The sequence below is a fragment of the Zingiber officinale genome, chromosome 1B (genome assembly GCF_018446385.1).
Source record: "Zingiber officinale cultivar Zhangliang chromosome 1B, Zo_v1.1, whole genome shotgun sequence".
NCBI classification, from domain to species: Eukaryota; Viridiplantae; Streptophyta; class Magnoliopsida; order Zingiberales; family Zingiberaceae; genus Zingiber; species Zingiber officinale.
Genome location: NC_055986.1, coordinates 667033 through 686422, shown reverse-complemented (window position 1 = coordinate 686422; position 19390 = coordinate 667033). Strand labels below are relative to the sequence as shown.

Genomic DNA, 19390 nt, shown 5'->3' with positions numbered 1-19390 from the left:
GAAATTTCGACAGTATCTCCCCTGTACGGCGGACAATCTGAAGCATTACTACATCACCATATACCTCAGCCACATGCGGCTGGAATAGATAACAATATAGAAATAACACAAACACACAATTAATATACACAGCCTACCTGGCTAGACATAAATGAATAAAAACAACCACACAGTTAACAACAACCCACACGACTGGAAACATGCACAGCGGAAGACACAAAATAATACGAACGTAAAACTAACAATGGCACTAACAAAAATTACCTACAACCACCAGACTAGACTCCAAAATCCATATCGAAGCATACAATAAATACTAAGTTCACAAAACCAAAACATAAATTTCGTTAGCAACCAAAACCAGAAAAAAAAGCTATCCTCGAGTGTGTCGTGGGACTGGCAGCTGGGACTCTCCAAGCATCCATGAATCATCTACTGCTACCTGGCGAAAGAAAAATCATTTTTACGGGGTGGTGAGTATTGGAACTCAGCGAGTAAGGAAAGAGATAGTGCATGAACATAACATATAACTAGAAAGTGAGCCAAGAGTATACAGTCTCAAACAGAAATAGCAGATACTACAATAGAACCAAAATAAACACTCATACCTGAAACCATATCCTAGGCTAGGTATAGTAGGACAGAACTGGTACTAATCTGCTACAGTACTACTCATAACTACAGAAACGACGAGCAAGGTATATACAAGCAATAACAGCGTATGTAAACAACAGCAGTAAATAGCAATAACAGCATATATAAACAACAGCAGCCCAAAGCAAAAATAATAATCAACAGCGTATGCACGGATGGTCACTCCCGCCCACCTCTCCGCACCATGACCCCTGTATGGTCGAGAGGCCGGGTCAGTGACAGACTGTACACCACTCCAGCTACCACTCACACGAATGGCCGAGGGGACAGTTGCATAGTAACTAACTAGCTACCTCTGCGACGGGGTCCCTGCTGCTCATACTCCAGCTACCACTCACACAAATGGCCGAGTGTGGCATGACAGGACAAGCGGCATCAACTCCAGCTACCACTCTCTCGAGTGGCCGAGGATGCGGCATGCATGCAATGACATGATGCGAACAATGCAACAGTCATCATATATATATATATAAGCAGAAACAGGTATGCTACATGAAGCCAGCATGCTCAACATAATATATAAATAAATAACAGTCAAAGCATACAAACATGGTATCTAGTATCTCCTACTGATCATGGATGACAAAAGAGACTGTATGGATATAAAAACGAGTAACTCAAAGATTTTGAGTGGAAGTATCAAGCATAGAAAAAATTATGAGTGGAGTCAAGGTAAGGCAGTTCTTATCCAAAAATAACTCATGCACCAAGTTCAAAGGACTAAAGAGACAAAGCAAGAAATACCCGCCTTAATTGTAGACTGAGTTAAACAATCTCCACGTCGAAGTGTTCGTCTCGAATTACAGTCCTGTAAATTACATGATGTACAATTTAGCTAATTTCATAAACACCAACTAGCTAAACCCAAACCCAACTTAATTAGGAAATACCCTAATCGAAACGATTATTAATTAGCCTTAATTAATAATCTACCTCAATTGATCCTAATTTCTTCCATAGTCAATCTAATACTTGATCAAACTCATATCATTAACAATGAAATCCGAAAACTCCAATTATCTTCCCTAAGAATCCAGAAATAGTATATCAACTACTCAGAGCAGAAAAAATAGAAATTAGATCAACTACCTAAAGCAGTAAACAGAAATTGCATTAACCTATGGACAATTAACTAATCATGGCAATTCAAACCAAATCCATGAATTCTATCCAGAACAATTTGAAATCCATTTCAAGACAGGAACACATCAAGCCTAAATCCCTTCACCTCACAACGAAACTTACTTCCCGTGAGACTTTTGCAAAACTACCAAATCTAAACCAGCCAACTATTCAATATAAAAGAACCCACGTAAAATCCTCGCAAGACCATAGAAATTCACGCCACCACCTCAGTCATCTACAGAAGTGGACCAACAACCCTCAAAGAATCAGGACAAGATCACATTGAAAACCAAATCACACCACAATTTATCAAAGAAACGGCACATCATCGAATCGAACCTACACATCCCCAAATTCGTTCAACGTCTTCAAAGCAACCAGGAAGCAGTAAAGAGATTAACAATCAAAGCATAAACCTCAACAAACTATCCAAACTTTTCAAAACTAAGGGAAGGAACAAAACACCAACCAGCCCAACCGAATCCTTCAAACCCCATTTGGAAATGAAGCGAAAACCTTGCACGGATACAAAAATCAACACCCAAACGTCACTGCTAGCCTGCCCATCCATACCTATCTATGAAGGTACTAATTATCGGATCAGTTAGGGCATACCTCCATGTGAGGAAGAGGGGTCGGCTGCCTGTGATGGATCAGGAGGAAGGGGCAGCAATGGCCGGCTGGATCAAGGCCTCAGGCGACAACCAACACTACCAAATACCAGTGTCTCCCGGTCGGAGCACATGATGGCCGACGTTAGGGCACAAGAAGGGCGGCGCTGTGGTGCTCGCGTGCGGTGAGGCCGCGGCTGTGACTCGAGAGAGGAGAGGCCGGCGGCTGTGGCTCGCTCGCGTGAGGTGACCGGGGCTCGTCATGACCGACAGTGGTGTGACGTCTCGAGTGCTGGCGTGAGGAGGAGAGGCCGACGGCGTGGTGAGGAAGATCGTGAGAGGGAGAGGGAAGAAGGGGTCGACGGTGTCGCGGGGGTGAAGGCTCGGTGAGAAGTTTGGCGCCGTGTGGGAAGCTAGGGCACGGAAGGGTTTTTAAAGAAAAGGAAAAAGGAAATATTTAAAGAAATTAAACATTTCCTCGTTTAAATACGGTAGCTCAAACAGGCTTTGTCCTGATCTAATAATTTATCCTCTTAACCTACATCATACAAGCACAAAAAAAAATTCTCAGAAAATTTCTAAAAATTTCCAAAAATTCCGTTAAGGCTATTAGCCTATTAAACCTTATTATTTAATTATTATCTGGTTCGGTATTTTACAAAAATCCTGGTAAGTGAAACCAGGTGAAAGACCTAGTGAGTGAAGCTAGGTAGAGGAGAAGTCTTGGTGAGTGAAGCCATGCAGTTAGGAAATCCTGGTGAGTAAAGTCAGGTGAAAGACCTAGTGAGTGAAGGTAGGTGAAAATCTTAGTGAGTGAAGCTAGGTGAAGGTTGTAACAACCCAAATTTCCTCGTTTCGAGTCCCAAAAATAATTTACAAATATTTAGAAATGCTTTAGAAAAATTCTAGAGATTTTTATAAATTTTTAGAGTATTTTTATGCAATTTTTGGAGGTCATTTGGTATTTTTACTAAACGAAAGAAGTTTCGACAAAAAAAATATCCAAGCCGAGATTCAAACCCGTGACCTCCGGCCGAGCCAAGTCCTAAGCAAGTCCGGCTGACCAAGTATGTAAGCAGTTGTTACTGATTAAATAGGAAAGGAAATATAATTAAGCAGTAGTTAGGAACATTTAAAATAAAAAGGTTCGGCTGAGGATTCGACCCGCGACCAGGGGTTTCGACGGAAACGCAGCTAGCCAACTGTTCCGCAAGCATTTTGTAAACAAATTTATAATGACTAGGTATTAAACCATAACAGAAATGCTAGGTTATAAGAGGGATAAGTTGATATTGGATTTTCTTGCCCAAACCCTAATCCCTCTCTTCCCTCCTCTCGCGCGGCGTCAGTTCTCTCTCGGGCGAAGATGAAGCCGAGCTAGGGTTTACTCCCTCCAGCGGCCGGCGAAGACTTCCTTCCGGCGAACCTTGGTGATTTCGATCCTCTCGTTGAGGAGAGCTCGGAGGGACGAGGAAGAGGCCGGGAAGCTCAAGCTCCTCCGAACCCTAGAACCTCCTTCTCGGTTGTAAGTCCAAGAAAACCTAAGGTAAGTGCTACTCACCTGCAGTAGAGTAGTTTCGAATTCGAATTAGAGTTTCTTTTGGTTTTCGGATTTCGCCGTGAAGAATTTTGGATGTGCTAGGGATCTAGTTTCTTCTGGTTCTCGAATTATGCTGTGAAAGTTAAGGTTTAGGGCTTGCTGTCGTGAGTTTCAAGGGAAGTACATGAAAAGGATAAGTGTGTAGAGTATTTTACTTCCTTTGGTTTCTGTCGTGGCACGGAATAGGGGATTTAATGTTGAGGTTTCGGTTTTGGGTTGTTGCTAACAATGAGCATGAGGAGAGTGGATTTTGAGCATGTATGTTATTTCCGTGGGTTACTGCTGTTATACCAATTGATCAGGCTTAAGAATAGTTTCAAGATTTCCTTCTCCTCTTGAGTTAAGCCATGGAACTGTTATTGAATAAAACTGATCTCAATGGGACTGTTACAGAACGGAACTAATGACTGTGACTGAATTGAATTGTTTAGTTCACAACCTATAGAGTAATGCAAATTATGATTGATGCTTTGAGTGGTTGTTTTAAATTTTCAGTAGCATGAAGCATGGTTATACTTTGGGACTTTTTCTTTACTGTAGCATTGAGCATGAAGAATAGATGCCTTGGTTTTGGTTTCCAGTAGCATGCTGTGGTTTGTCTTTTGGCTTCCGGATTTTGTGGTAAAGGATTGTGATTGTTAGGAATTTTTAGAATAGCCCCAAGATTTTGTTGTTTCCTTTGCAATTCTATTGAAGCATGGTTAAAAGATTTCGGTTATCTTATAAAAGCTTAGCTGTGAATAAGTTTTATATAGGTATTGTTTTAATTTTCCAGCAAGCTTTAATTGGTTGTAGTCTTGCAAAATCTTGGTTTGTGGTTTGAGATAGCATGGATATCTGGAAGTGTTCGGATTGTAGTTTTGAGCCATTGTTTGTATAGTGCAGTTTCAATTCCAGAATTTGCTTATGTTAAATCTGAGCTTGAGGTTTAGATATGCTACTTTCATTGAAGTATACAGATTTGAGGTTCTTTATTCTAGCATGAGGTTTAGATATGTTTTCTAGTCATACTCATTCTAGGATACAGATTTGAGTTTCTTCATTCTAGCATGTGGTTTAGATATGCTTCTTTGCTACCATTCATTTAAGCATACAGATTTGAGTTTCCTTGTTACCTCAATATGCATGAACAGTTTTATTTATAAGCATGCAATTTTACTTAGCATCTCAGCGCAGTTTTATTAAGCATTTCAGTTCCAGATTTTTCTTCCTATCAGTATTTCAAGTTTAAGCAAAGTATAAGAAAGATAAAGAAAAGAAAGAGAAAGGCCAAGGCCTTAAGTAGATCCCAAAGTCGAGACTTTAGGGATTTTGGCACACAAGGTGCTTATTAAAATGCCGAGGCATTATATAATAGAAGTAATAAAAGATAACAAGTATTTTACTTTTTAAGAGACTAGTACCCGACTTCCGAGGTTGTCGTTAAACAAATCCAGGTGTCCAATTTCGAGGTCTTGGCCCTGGTAGACCGAGGTCTGCTCTTTTAGGATTGGTGGCTCGCTATCCCAACCTATTAGGGAATGCGCATAAGATGATACTACGCCTGGGCCCAAGAAGAAAGTTGATTATTATTTTGAAATATTAAAGTATAAGTTTTAAACAAGTAGAAAAGAAAGAATAAGTTTTTAAGCAAGTGAAATAAGATTCAGAAAGTGTTTAAAACTGAGCAAGTTTTAGTTTTTCCTTATGCTAGCATGTTATTCTGATTAGCTTTACATGTTTAGCATTCCAGTATGCATTATTCTTTTGTTATTAGATGAGCATGTGTAGTATTTTCTTTAGAGTTTTCAGTTCTTAAATTTCAGTATGTTTACATGCATATTCGAGTTTTTGTGAGTTAGATAGCGCTTACTAAGCAATTTTTCTTATAGTTGCATTTCCTCTTACTGCAGATAAAGAAAAGGAAAAGTTATAGCAAAGGAAGGCGACAAGGAGGTGTTCGATGATGTGTGATGCCAGGACTATGGGAGAGACTTGGGACATTTTTAAGTTTCCGCATTTTAGTAATTAATAAACATTTGAAGTTGTATTTTAAGTTCATGTCATTTGAGATTATTTTTGTTTTAGATTGCATGGAGATGAGTTCCGTTTAATAAGTAGATATTTTGATGTTTGTGACTTATTTAGTTGCGTGAGTATTTGATATATATTCCAGCCGCCTGTGGCTGATGTATACTATGTATGTATCTCTGTTTATGGTTACCGGTACAGGGGAGATGCCGCCGAAATTTTTCGGTAGAGACTCCTCGTGATTTCGATCATACCGGTTAAGTAGAGTTAGTAGTTAAGTAACGGTTACCCTTAGAGAGTAGTATAGTAGTGAGAAGGGTGGTCGTTACAAAGGTCCTGGTGAGTGAAGCCGGGCAGATGGAAAGACCTGGTGAATGAACTCATGCACGTGAAAATCCAGGTGGGTCAAGGTTGACCGGACACTTGGTATTGAGAAGTCCAAGTAGGTGAAAGGGTAGACCGGATACTTGGCACGAGGAGAAAAGTTCAAGTGGGTCAAAAGGATTGACCGGACACTTGGTGAGGAAGTCATAGCAGGTTGAGGGTAACCGGATGCTAGGCATGATGTCCCAATAGGTCATGGTTGATCGGATGTTGGGTTTTTAGAGTCTTTAGACTTGATTTGGCAAGTCAACAGTGAGTCAATCGATCAACCGATCGATTAAATCATGATTCAATCGATCGGTTGATCGATTGAATGGGTGTCACAAAGAAACCTTAGCCCAATTGATCGAGTGATCGATTGGGAGTTATCGCCGTGAGCACAGAGACCCTCCCAATTGATCATCCGATCGATTGGAAACCTCCAATCGACCGGGCGATCGATTGGGAGGCTGGAAAATCACGAGAAGCTTTGAATCGATCGGGCAATCAATTCAGACGATTTCCAAAGAGCACAGAGGCGCTCTGGATCGATCAACCGATCGATCCAAAGCCTCCCCAATCGATTAAGAGTCATTCAATCGATTGAGATCCGACCGTTGGGGCTAGATAAATCCGTTGCGAGCATCTTCTTCAGCAGTTCTTCGGTTTTCTTCTCCACACGACTTCAGCGAGCTCCATAGCGATTTCTTCACTCTCACAGCCAGATCTTGAAGGCTCTTGGAGACAAGTGTAGGTACACTTTCAAGGTTTAAGAGGAACAACAAGCAACAAGTAAGCAAGAAGAAGGAGTTTTTATTTGCATCTTTTGTATTTTCTTCTTGCATGAGTTGTATTTGTTGTGGGAGTTTGTACAAGGCTTCTCCGCCTTCGGTAGTTACCATAAAGGAGTGTTTTTATTAGTGGAAAGTGCTCATGTGTGTGGATCCTTAGATTAGTCATCTCTTTTTGAAGTGGATAGTAAATAAATCCTTGTGTTAGCGTTGTATTTTTGTTTCTTGTACATTCCGCTGCATATCATCACCAAGAAACAAGCAACGACAAGCGCGACGAGATATTCCCCCCCCCCCCCCCCCTCTAGCTACATTTCGACCCTAACATGTACATCTTTCATTACCTGACATTACTTTACATATTCTCATTCGTCTCATTATTACAGAAGTTATGGAAAACAGTTCATATGTATGTAACGGAATCTTCTTTGAATGGTGACTGTACATATTTCATCACTCGACATATTCTGATATTTCATTATTGCGGAGGTTCTAAGGGTCTGTATAAAAGGAGGGCCTCTCCGCTGGTGAGGTAAGTTTTGATTACGCTTTTACTACGTTTATATTATATGTGCACTGAGTCATCCTCAACTACTGTTTATCTTCTTCTCCACATTCTGTGACTGTTCTAACTTGAGCATCAGAGTGCCTGAGCCAGAGACTCCCTCCCTAATTCTCTCTCTAACATTTCCTTTGCTCTCTCTATGATGTGGGCAGAAAGGATCCTTCAGTGCCAATCCCACTTAGTTCAGAGTCACCTCACAGTTAACCTCGGAGTCACTTGTCCAACATTTCATCTTTTCCGATTTCAGACAAGATCATAAACCTTTTTCAATCCTTTTGATTTCCATTATCAAGTCGTCGTCCATTCCCTGAGCACCATATATAGTCGAGATTCAAACTGTGGCTATTTGAGAAATTAAATAAGCACCTCTGCCATTGAATCATGGCCTGAGGGGCGAATCAATCCCCATTTGGACATATAATAATTCATAATTTATTCATTTTTTGCCTTTCTTGCAAATTAAATTGGTGGCAACAAAAACATCAACAATGACATCGAAATTCTTTTCTACAATACACACTTCAGCAAAGACAATATTATTATTCTTAATTGCCTTCATTTTAGTTTAGCTTCCAATATAATTTCCCTAAATTGCCTACAAGGAAATGGCAAAGAATACAACTTCACAGTAACATCTTAATCTAGATATTAATTAGGTTCTCCTTTTATATTCACAATATGAGTTTTAATAGGGATATTTTTTTCCCCATCTGAAAGTGATAACTCATAGTTTATCATTATGATAAAGTTTGTTACCCCAAGTTTTTCTCATGTATAGATATATATATTCCAATCATTCATGAGAAACCTTAATTGAACAAGAGTAATCGTTAAATCGAATTTAACGAATTTTATTGTCTGACCGTGCAAAACTGATCTATAATCCAACACTGAAGAAATCCAAGAGTGGTCCTTAAGAATCGGCCTCGAAATCTAATGAATTAGTGGGAAATGATATGCAATCTAGAAATGAAGAAATCTTAGGTATTGCGCGTGAAGGTGTGGAGGTGTGGGGTGGGAGAAGGGGGAGGGGGAGGATAATCGAATTACCTATATATGTTAGCAACTTGTGGAATTGCTACTAATGGTTGGACCTTAATTGTATGATAATGGTCTTTGAAATCCAACAAATTAAGGTTGTCTAATTAAGTGATTATGAATACATTTCTTAGTTTGAGCACCTTTAACAGTTTTCAACCCCCATTTTTGAATTTGGATATGTTCTTCATATTTTCATCATCTCCTCTTCTCTCTATTATAATTAGTTTACATCTCACAACCAAATATTCATCTTCGTTCTCACCTATCGATGTCTTTAGACAGCAAAGTCATTTTCAGATTCTTGAGACACAAAGTCTTATTATAAAATATAATTTCCCTTAATTACCTACAAGTAAATGACAAAGAATTCAACTTCAAAGTAACATCTTAATCTAGATGTATATAAGGGGGGTATTTTTCCATCTCAAAGTGATATATAAACTCATAATTCATGATAAAATTTGTTACCCAAAGTTTTCCTCATATATACATGTGATATATAGTGCAGCACTGAAGAAATCCACAGGTGGTCCTTAATTGAGTGAGAATTGTTCTCGAAATCCAACGAATTAGTGGGAAGTGATATGCAATCTATAAAAGAAACTTAGATATTGCGCATGGGGATGTGGGGGTTGTGGGGTTGTAGAGGAGGGAGGAGGGAGGAGGATAGTCCTTAATTAGAATGAATTAATGAATGCATCCATTTTTGGAATTATTACTAGTGGCTGGACTTTAATTGTACGATAATGGTCCTTGAAATCCAACAAATTAATGTTGTCTGAGTGTGTGGAAATTAAGTAATGTGCGACCGCGACTAGCAGAATATTTGCCACTGATGGGGGGTGGTCCTTGATCGAACGAAAGTTACGTTGCCCTAAAATCGATCCATGGAATTTCTCCAGTTTTAATTGCATATCCCTCGGCACTCGATCGCCTAGCCTTATATAAGTCGAGGAACCCTCTTCTTCCAGCTCAAACTCATTTGCTCCGATCGAGCTGATCAATATAATAGACATGTCTAATTTTGCTATGATCCATACGTTCTCTCTCGTTCTTGTCTCTACGGCCGTTGTCGCGATGGCCGGGGGAGGCAGAGATCCAGATATGTGTGCGCCGCCGCCCACGATCGGGCTGCCAGTGTACCCGGGGAAAAGGACTTGTTTCAGTTCGCCATCAACTTCGAGTTCCTCGAAGGCGAGTTCTTCCTAATCAGCGCCCTCGGCTACGGCATCGACACCGTCGCGCCGGGCATGTCCATGGGCGGGCCGCCGCCGGTCGGCGCCAGAAAAGCCAACCTCGACAATACCACGAAGCAGGGGCGGATCCAGAGGGGGGGCGGCATCGGCGGTCGCCCCCTTGCCGGTAATGGAACCCCTAGTAATATGAGGTTCCATCGGTGAAGATAGAAGATACCGCCCTTTGTTTCACATCAAAATCATCCCTCCATATTTGAATTACTGGATCCATCACTGCCACGAAGGACATCATCGAAGAGCTCGGCTACCAAGAAGTCGGCAACATGAGGTTAATGATTAATTCACGACTTAATTAATTAGTTAATTAGTTTGCCATGCATGCAATGATAACATTATAACTACGTATCCTTTGGTGCGAATTAATTAAGGGCGGTCAAGAAAGAATTTGGGGGGATACCAAGGCCGCTGCTCAACTTGAGCGATGGAGTCTTTGCAGACATAATGAACGATGCCTTTGGGTACAATCTGAACCCTCCGTTTGATCTCTACACCAACACTCTCAACTACCTCCACTACAAGAGAACATGGCTTCATAAACTATAAACGGATTAGCTATGGAATTATTAATCCGTTCTACTTTAGAAAAAATAATATAGAAAAATATTTTTTAAACGGAATTTAAAATAAATTAGAAACAAAATTTATAAATTAATTTTTATAAATAAAAATAAATACGGATTAGTAACGAAATTTCATACCAAATTCTATTGGTTTATAAATCTGTTTTAAAATATTTTAAACAGAAAAAAAATTGGTTTATAATTTATATAATTTAAGAAAAAAACTATTAAGTAATTATAAATATATTTTATTTTAATTAATAAAAGCCCAAACCCTATTCTAATATAAAAGTTTACGTTTTTTCCCTAAATCTCGCACGGTTGCAAGCCTGCATGCGCGACAATTTTCTTCTCCGGCTGCACGATTATCTTCTCCGGCTGCACACGATCTTCTTCTCCGGTCCCAAATCGCTCTAAGGCAGGCATGACTCTGACTTAAGGGGTAAGCAATCTTCTTCTCTGGTCCCAAATCCCGCACGACTCTAAGGCACGCAATGCTCCGGCTTAAGGCGCTCGTGATCTTCTTCTTCGGAGTTCTTTCCACGATCCACCGAACAAACTCAAGTTCAGGTAATCCTAATTTTCTTCTCCATCCTTCTTCTCCGTCCTAGAACGTGCAGCACTAGTTGTGTCCTACTCATGCGATCGAGGTCATGACCTAATCGCGCGGTGGTTGTCGCACGGGACGCCAATCTCTCACGCGACCTAATTGCGAGGTGGTTGTGCCTAGCCATTACCGTAACCGCCACATTGGTTGTAGCCTTGGTCATCTTGGCTACTGGAAGTGACAGCAAGGTCAGGGACGCCATCAGATAAAGTCTCAGCTTTCACTTGCTTGGTCGAGGATAACCCCATCACAAATATGAGGGCACTCGATTCCCTTTTGTGTGAGTTATTCTGCTTTCCTTTCATCACATTAACACACTGTTCAAAGTTAAATCCATTATTTAAAAGATCGTACTTTAGTTTATGGACATTTGAATTATGTGTATGGTCTAGTTTAACTTTCGTAACATTATTTACTATCTTATTTTTTGCAAGTATTAAGATGTACAGTATGTTCATTCTAATCATTTACTTGAGAACTGAACGTCATGAGCTTAACCAACACTCATAGTCACCTACTCACCTGTAGCCAAGAAATCTCTTACTATAATTGATTTATTATCACCACAAGCAAGCTTCTAAGTGGTTAACTTTCTTTAAATTGTTTTCTAGGCTTAGGAATCCTTCAAGTATACCTTGGATTAGTAGTTGAAAATGAAGAGTGCAGGAATTTGATTTTTCTCATTGGTGTATGATTCATCAGCTATTTGTCTTTTTTGGGAATGGTAAATATATATATATAGATGAATTTAAAGAGACTATATAAGCACTAGATGTCTGCAAAACGATAGAAGTCTGCACTGAGGAACATTCTCTCAACATTAGGCTCACATCCCTCAAGACGACATCGGTTATGAGTTTGCCATAGGAGAAAAATCATACAACTGATCGCTAAGTAACGTGCCTTCGTCACTCATCCTTTGCCACAGATTTACCTACGGAAAGCTTGGGAAGTTTTAGAGATGTATGAAAGGCATGACTACAGTTGAGAGGTGGACGAAGCCTATGGGGGAAGCAATGTGGATATAATAAAATATTCAAGAAATTAGAGGTGTTCTTAGATCCGAGTGCATATTCATAACAAACATGACAACAAAAAAAGGAAATGTAGTTTACTAGGAAAGGCACAAGAAGCATAGTTCATTGGGTTGGTACTGGTATCAATATGAGTCTGGCAAAAATTTATGTATCACCCTTATTGGAAAGAATGATAGAATTGATAAAGTTACAATTTGATATGAAAACTGAAAGACAAAAAAATTGTTTAATGTATGAAATTATATAAAATTGTAATGAGAGGATTTAGATCTAAGTTTACCCTGTTTGGATTCAAGTGCATGAATAAAATACAACAAAAATTTCCAATGAAAAAAGGAAACATAGTTTACTAGCAACCAAGGATTTATATCATGAGCCATGCTAGAGTTTGAGTCTCTATCTAGAATGATATAATTTTGGTATTGCATTGTGCCGTGTTGATATGGATGCGATGATGATTTTGTTTGTTCTTGAGTAAATCAATGACCTTGATTGATTAAATTATAATTGATTGGATTATTTAATAAATTAATTAGATATATAGTTCTATCAATACCTTATAAATTTATCTACCATCTATTAAAATATTATATAATTAATTCAGTGCAATTCTAGAAAGCAACGTACGATAGAATCATTCATGGACCTCTGATCTAGACTTGGTAGATTGATTAAACATAAGAGGAATCACATAGACTAAAAACAACTAGATAAGGGACTAAATTTGACGAGGAACACGAAGCAACATCTCAAGTTGCTAGTAGTTGTAGGAGGAAGCTAGCTAGTGATAGAGTGCTCAACTTCTTGGTTGTCTTCTGCTTATTGGACTCATCTTTCCTCCCTCTCATCTCTCTGTCAACATGAAACAACATGGCCCCAAGTAGAACTCAAGTCTGATGAGCACATTTGGTATTCAAATTGATTTGATCATCTGTCCAAAATTATGTCTCAAATCACAATTGGACTTGGATTCACAATATTCATTCTAGATTCTTTGTCTCTATGTCATTCCTTTTTGCGGTTGCTGCTAGTTCACCTTTTCCCCTTCTCACTCTATATAATTTTATCTCCTCCACATGATTGACACACAAAATCAAAGGATGAGTTACTTCACAAAATCAAAGGATGAGTTACTTGAAAAATATCTTACTTCGGCTAGTTCTTAATGTCATTAGCTAAGGCAAGCTTTGCCTCAATCAATCCTATCAAAACTCTGTGGCCTGTGGCATAATAATGCTTACCTATGTCTTTGATTGGCAATTGGAATGATATGTTTTGCGCAGTCTGATACCGATTGACAATTAAAATCATTCATAGGGTAATGAATTTATTATTATTATTATTATTATTATTAAGGTATATATTGTGATTGTTAGTAATATTATCATATTCTTAGGTAGAAATTGCAATCATAATTCATAACAACCAATATCGTTGATTGCTGCAAAATGTTGAACCAGGTGATTTGGTGAAAATATTGGTACTATTTTCAATATTATTAGTATTATTGAGGTATCTATTTTGCTATTAATATTATATCCTAAGGTTGAGATTGAAATATAACAACCATGATAGTTGGCCTTTTCTGCAAAATTTCCATTAGATGATTTGGTAAAAAACTTTATATTAGTTCTAACTGTTTTTCAGTTTGCAGCTCTTGGATCCACTAAATGGCTAATTTGCTATCTTACTATTGAAGCATGTGATTTGATGCATTCTATACCAATTGTCTATGCCTAATACCATTCAAGAGTCTTACCCTTATGTACTTTTGGTACTGAAATAACTAAAAAATTTCTTCATCGAGTTGCAGCTATGGTGACATCCAAGGTAGGGAAATGCTATGCATTTACTGACTTTGAAGCACTGAAGGAGTTGTTCCTTTTGAGGTAAGATGTCCTCCCTAAATGCACTTCTTTCTATTGTTTCATCCTCATGTTTCCATTAATTGGATTTGTGGGTATATACCCTAAATTTATGTTAATATTCTAAAGACCAGCTCCAGTTTGCAGATAGACCAAATACCACATTATTCCAATAATTTAAGCATCTGATAAATTTATTAAATATTTGACATTTAGATATATATTCAGTGTATCTCATTTGTTCTATTTTATATTGATATATATTATGTATAATTGTAGAAAAAAGATTTGGGACGAGATATGGATGAATTTGAGGTTTTTGAATGAATACATAAAAGAAAGCAAGATACTGGAGAGTTTGTGGATAACAAATCGGCTTGAGTTAGTGTAAGTCAACATAATTAATTATTCATTAATTATTTATTATCTTATATTGATTCTTACTTGTTTATTTTTATATTTGTTAAATTAATATAAACTATTGTAATATGGACAGGAACAATATAAAGAGAGACAAAATGTTGATGATCAGTCTACTCAGTCTTCATTCAATCTCAAGTTGTGATGTGGTGGGTGACCCATGCAAGGTGAGAGTGTATGGATTTGGATGCAATCAACACTTTAGAAGATCATACAATGGAAATTCCAATGAAATGTGCTCTCATGAGAAGAACAAAGAATTATTTCAAGAAATTGAAGACATGCGTGCCACTAACAAGAGGATGGAGGAAGAATTACTTAAAGTAAAAATAAATTGGAACTTGTTATCAAAGAAAATAGACAGATGGAAGAACAACGTATCCAGGAAGGTAGGCAAAGAGAAGAAAATCTAAAGAAGATGATTCATAAAATGATTCAAGAGGTGAGATATACAAATCATTTATATCTAAGAGGATCTAGTCCTCGTGAGTGTTGTGATAAGTGAAATAAAGATTAAATTACTTTATCTTTGATTAATGGTTAAATGTATTTAGGTGGTGTGAATATTTATTTATTTCAATATTAATTGTATAATATTTTGCATTAAAATTAATTGTTTTAAATATTTTTAATTTGTTTGAAATGTGTTATTGTTAAAAGGATTATGTAGATGAAAAATATAATATAATATAAATTTAGTAAAAAATTTAAAAATGATTATATACGAATTTATAAATAAAATTATAAATGGATTTATAAACAGATTAAAATTATTTTTGATATGTTATTTGAGACAGATTAATTATGGATTTAAAACAAAATTTAAGATAGAATTTATATACGAATTTATAAACAGAATTATAATTGAATTTATAAATAGATTAAAATTATATTTGTTATGTAATTTAAGATAGACTAATGATCCTGTTTGGAAGCTGAGAAAACGAACCTGCCGATGTGACGTGTCTGGAAGGTTGACCGCATCCTCATGACCCGGTCGATGAGCTGTCCGCTACGTTGACCAGATCATCAGAAGTCCTCCTCCGGTCAACTGTACCTGTATCCAGCGACCGGGTTCCCCCGGTCTCTGGTACCTCGGTGCTCGAGGTGAATCCCACAAATGCATAAATATCCGGATAATATTAGAATATTGAAATAAATGCAAAGAAGGTACGAGAACGTACCCTGACCCCGGGGGGCGCCCTCGGATGGGTGGAGGAGCTGATTGAGTCGCGGTCACTTGGAATAGTGAAGGCATCTGAGCCAACTAAAAAGGAGGTTCGGAGGTGGCGACATGGAGCCTAACACTGCAGGGCTCCGAGAGGTGAGATACAACCGGAATACAACGGCGACACGGTCGGCATATGACATCGGCTCGCAGGCCGGGATATAACATACAGTCACGACTTAAAGGCTGGTCAATATCAACAACTCACAACACCCATAGTGTTACAAAGAACCAAGCACCACGGCTCGATGGCCGAATACATCACGGACGGCTGCCGGAGATGCCACAGTGGATCCAATCTATGCCTCAAATGATGGACAAGACGACTATAAGGCCGTCGGAGTCAGCTGTAAGGCTGCCAGGAGAGGTGGCAGCAGCTGGAGAAGCGGCAGTGGCCGCTGTACAGCGCCAGACGCGGGAAGAGGTGGCTGTCGGTGGCTGTGACGGCTTCTGGATGCGGCGACGATGGCCGTGGGAGGCTGAGGTGGCTGCTAGCGGATGCTCCGGCCGCTGGAGATGGCGCCGAGCGCTGGAGGCGGCGCCGACTGCTGCTGTAGGCAGCGGTGGTGGCTGCTAAACCCGGTGAGCCACAAGTGCCACAAGTCGCCCCATGTGGCTGCACGAGGAAGAGGAGAACTTCCCCCTCCCTACTCGCGGTAGCTATGGCGAGAGGAGGAGAAGGAGAGGCGGAGGTCCGGTCCCTTGGCGGCGTCAGCCGGCGAGGAGGCCGGAGGCAGTGCTGACTGCGGGTGGCGGTGATAGAGGAACGTTCCTCCTTCCTCTCTGCGGCGGCGGCGGGATGAGGTGGCCGGAGTAATAGAGGGTAGAGGAGAAGAAGAAGGGAGCGCCGGCGGCTTTGTCGACGCCGGTGGAGAGCTTAAGAAGGAGAGAAACTCTCCTTGATGGCTGGCGGCGGAAAAGATCACGAACCCGCCTCCTCCTTGACTTCTCTGTGAACAGTGCTTATAAGCACTACAATCCCTAAAGCCTTCAACATCCCCAATTACCCAAATGCCCTTTGACCTCCCATTAATTCCTCCCATGCCACATTCATATCCGGAACAACTAATGACAGATTTAAAATAAAATTAGAAATAGAATTTATATTTTTAATTAATTTCATTTGGTTAAATAAAAACAGATTCATAAACAGTTTTTTAATCTGTTTTTGAAATTAGAGACAGAATATATCCGTCTCAAATTTAGCTACGGGGCTTTCACTAACGGATATTTGAAACGGAATATTCCGTCTCAAACATTCTTTAGAGACAGAAAAATGACTTTCAAAGATAGAATTTTTCATCACTGAAGCCCTGTTTTCTTATAGTGCTCATTGCTTCCTACGCGATCCCCTACATGGGCGTCGCCGCCGCCGTTGGTGCAAATCCCAGCGTTAATGGTTACGTGTCCAAGAGGGTAATATAATTGAAAGGGCCTTCGTAATTAACATATTTAATTATCAACTTAATTAATTATAACTCCAAATTTAATATAATTACGCAGCTTTTGGCGGGACTGTTAGCTGTGGAAGCTGGCCAAGACGCGGTCATAAGAGCGTTATTGTACGAGCGCAAGAACGAGTTGGTGCCGCCGTACAATATAACGGTGGCCGAGTTTACGATCAAGATATCGGAGCTGAGGAACCGGCTGGCGATGTGCGGCGTCAAAGATGAAGGCCTCATCGTTCCGATGCCGTTGGGCGCCGAGGGAAAGCTGACCACCAACATACTGTCGGCCGACAAGGATTCCCTCGCCTACTCGCGAACTCCGGCGGAGGTGCTCCGGATTCTGTACGGAACCGGAAATGAGAGCATGCCGGGAGGGTTCCTTCCCCAAGGCGGGAATGGAAAAATCGCAAGGGAATTCTTGGAACCTCGTTGAAAAATGAAACTGATCATCGATATCGATCGCTGCATGCACTATTAACTAACTAAATAAAACTGCCATGTAGCCTATATATCAGTTGAATAATGCCGGCCGGAACTGTAAGCTGTTCTTGTTATGATCTTCAAAGCAATGCAATGAAGAGTATCTCAAATTATGCATGTTTGGGTTTTAATTTTTTTTCTTTTTTCATGACAAATTGGAAAAGTAGTGATCGTTAAAGCTAAATCTATAGCAACACTAAATAATATCATTCATCCGGTCTAAAACTTCTGGACATGGCGTGCTAGAAAGGTGAATATACAGTTGAATAGAAGAAGACTTTGAACTAAAGAAAAAGTTAATGAGCTAGATCAAAGGACTTTGGATAAAATGAGAGCCTACAGAATATTAGAGCGAGAAATAGGGAAGAGGTCCCTGACGTAATACTCCAACGTTCAACTCAGAACGGCGTGGCCTGACGATAAATGAAAAAAAATAATAAATGTGTAAGCATAAGTAAGACTGTTTTAAAAGTGTACATCTCCAACGGATAGAACCCCTTTATATATCACCTCTCATAATCTTTGCAATCATGATCAGGAAGCAGAATATCGAGTGTCAGAAGTTGTTCAGTAAAGGAAGACATACAATCCGAGAGATGTACAATCGTCCGAGGAATCTTCCGTTTCCCATATGCATACCGCTTTTATAACTTATGTCATTAATGAGGCGGTTAAGAGAATATACTGTCATAGTGTGTCCCATGATGGAAGGCCTATAGTTACCTTTGAAGAAGGTTCCATTAAATGCATATGTTATATTAGAAGAGTATTTTTCTGACGAATAGTTATTATTCTCTGACAAGTTATTGTGATTCTATGATAATATTCTCCCTTGAAAATATCCTGACCAAAGCTTTAGCCAACCGATTGTATATTATACTAGTAGATCAATATATAAGAAGCAGGGCATCAAGCCTTGTAAGGTCGTCTGACTCCTATGCCTTTCGGATACATATTGTGGAATGCTAGAGATCTATTATTGAAGCAATAAGGAGCCAAGTCCCCTAGGCCAGGTTGGTTTGATGACCGACTAGCCATATGTTGGAATATTTACCTCTGATGAATGGGGAACCGAGTCCCGAGAAATCCGATTGATACTTTTAGCTGATCGTCCTTATGTTAGGAGACCTCCCCTTAAGAGCTAGAATTCCGGGCGGGTTTATACTAAGAGTTGCCTTGTAGATTATCTTGTGTACGTATAGGAGACGAGAATATTGAGCCGTGTAAACCTGACCGGCATTATATCCGACCGACTATCTGAAAGAGAACTGGCATATGAGAGGTGAATCAAGACCCATATGTTCTACTGGATGTTGGGTTGACCAGCTATATATTGAGGGTTATACTATAGCAATTGGGAGATGTTTCGTATACTCGACCACCTATACGATAGTACGACCCTATGGTAGGTCGGTCATCTCTTAAACCCGATTGCTTATGGTTGACCGGATATATAATAGGTGTCTTAGCACCGAAAGTAAATTACTAAGTCCCTCTAGTCCAGCTGAAGTCTTATTGAGAGTCACACATTGACTGTCACATTTCCTTGACTTTAACCGCCACTTCACCTTAACTTTGACTACTACGTTATACCTGAATCCGCTTGTAACACCCCATATCAATTATCATATGGATTTAGACAATCCAAACGTTATTTTATGGTTCTCGAAATTAATTTCAAATCGCAAGCAATTATTTCTTAAATCAATATTTAATTTATAATGCTTAG

General features: G+C 39.4%; 1 protein-coding gene and 1 pseudogene across 3 annotated transcripts; both read left to right on the top strand.

The window, feature by feature from the left end:
- The first annotated feature begins 9837 nt into the window (after nt 1–9837).
- On the top strand, nt 9838–17614 carry LOC121992693 (annotated as a pseudogene).
- Nucleotides 10900–15144, top strand: LOC122045855. 3 transcript variants are annotated; one of them, XM_042606246.1, is made up of 4 exons: nt 10900–11463; nt 14055–14109; nt 14365–14472; nt 14582–15144. In XM_042606246.1, exons 1-4 carry the CDS (start codon nt 11439–11441, stop codon nt 14916–14918), a joined length of 525 nt encoding a protein of 174 aa, XP_042462180.1. In that variant the 5' UTR covers nt 10900–11438; the 3' UTR covers nt 14919–15144. The 3 variants fall into 3 exon arrangements, with proteins under 3 accessions (XP_042462180.1, XP_042462198.1, XP_042462189.1); XM_042606264.1 differs by lacking the exon at nt 14365–14472 and having other exon boundaries at nt 14034–14109; XM_042606255.1 differs by lacking the exon at nt 10900–11463 and having other exon boundaries at nt 13922–14109; nt 14582–15143.
- Nucleotides 17615–19390: the final 1776 nt, after the last annotated feature.

What these genes read in the sequence shown, in the direction of transcription:
- LOC122045855 (XM_042606246.1), top strand. Translation starts at nt 11,439, where the DNA reads ATGAGGGCACTCGATTCCCTTTTGT. An exon ending in GGCACTCGATTCCCTTTTGT is followed by an intron (nt 11,464 to 14,054) that starts GTGAGTTATTCT and finishes CATCCAAGGTAG; the next exon opens with GGAAATGCTATGCATTTACT. An exon ending in AAGGAGTTGTTCCTTTTGAG is followed by an intron (nt 14,110 to 14,364) that starts GTAAGATGTCCT and finishes GTATAATTGTAG; the next exon opens with AAAAAAGATTTGGGACGAGA.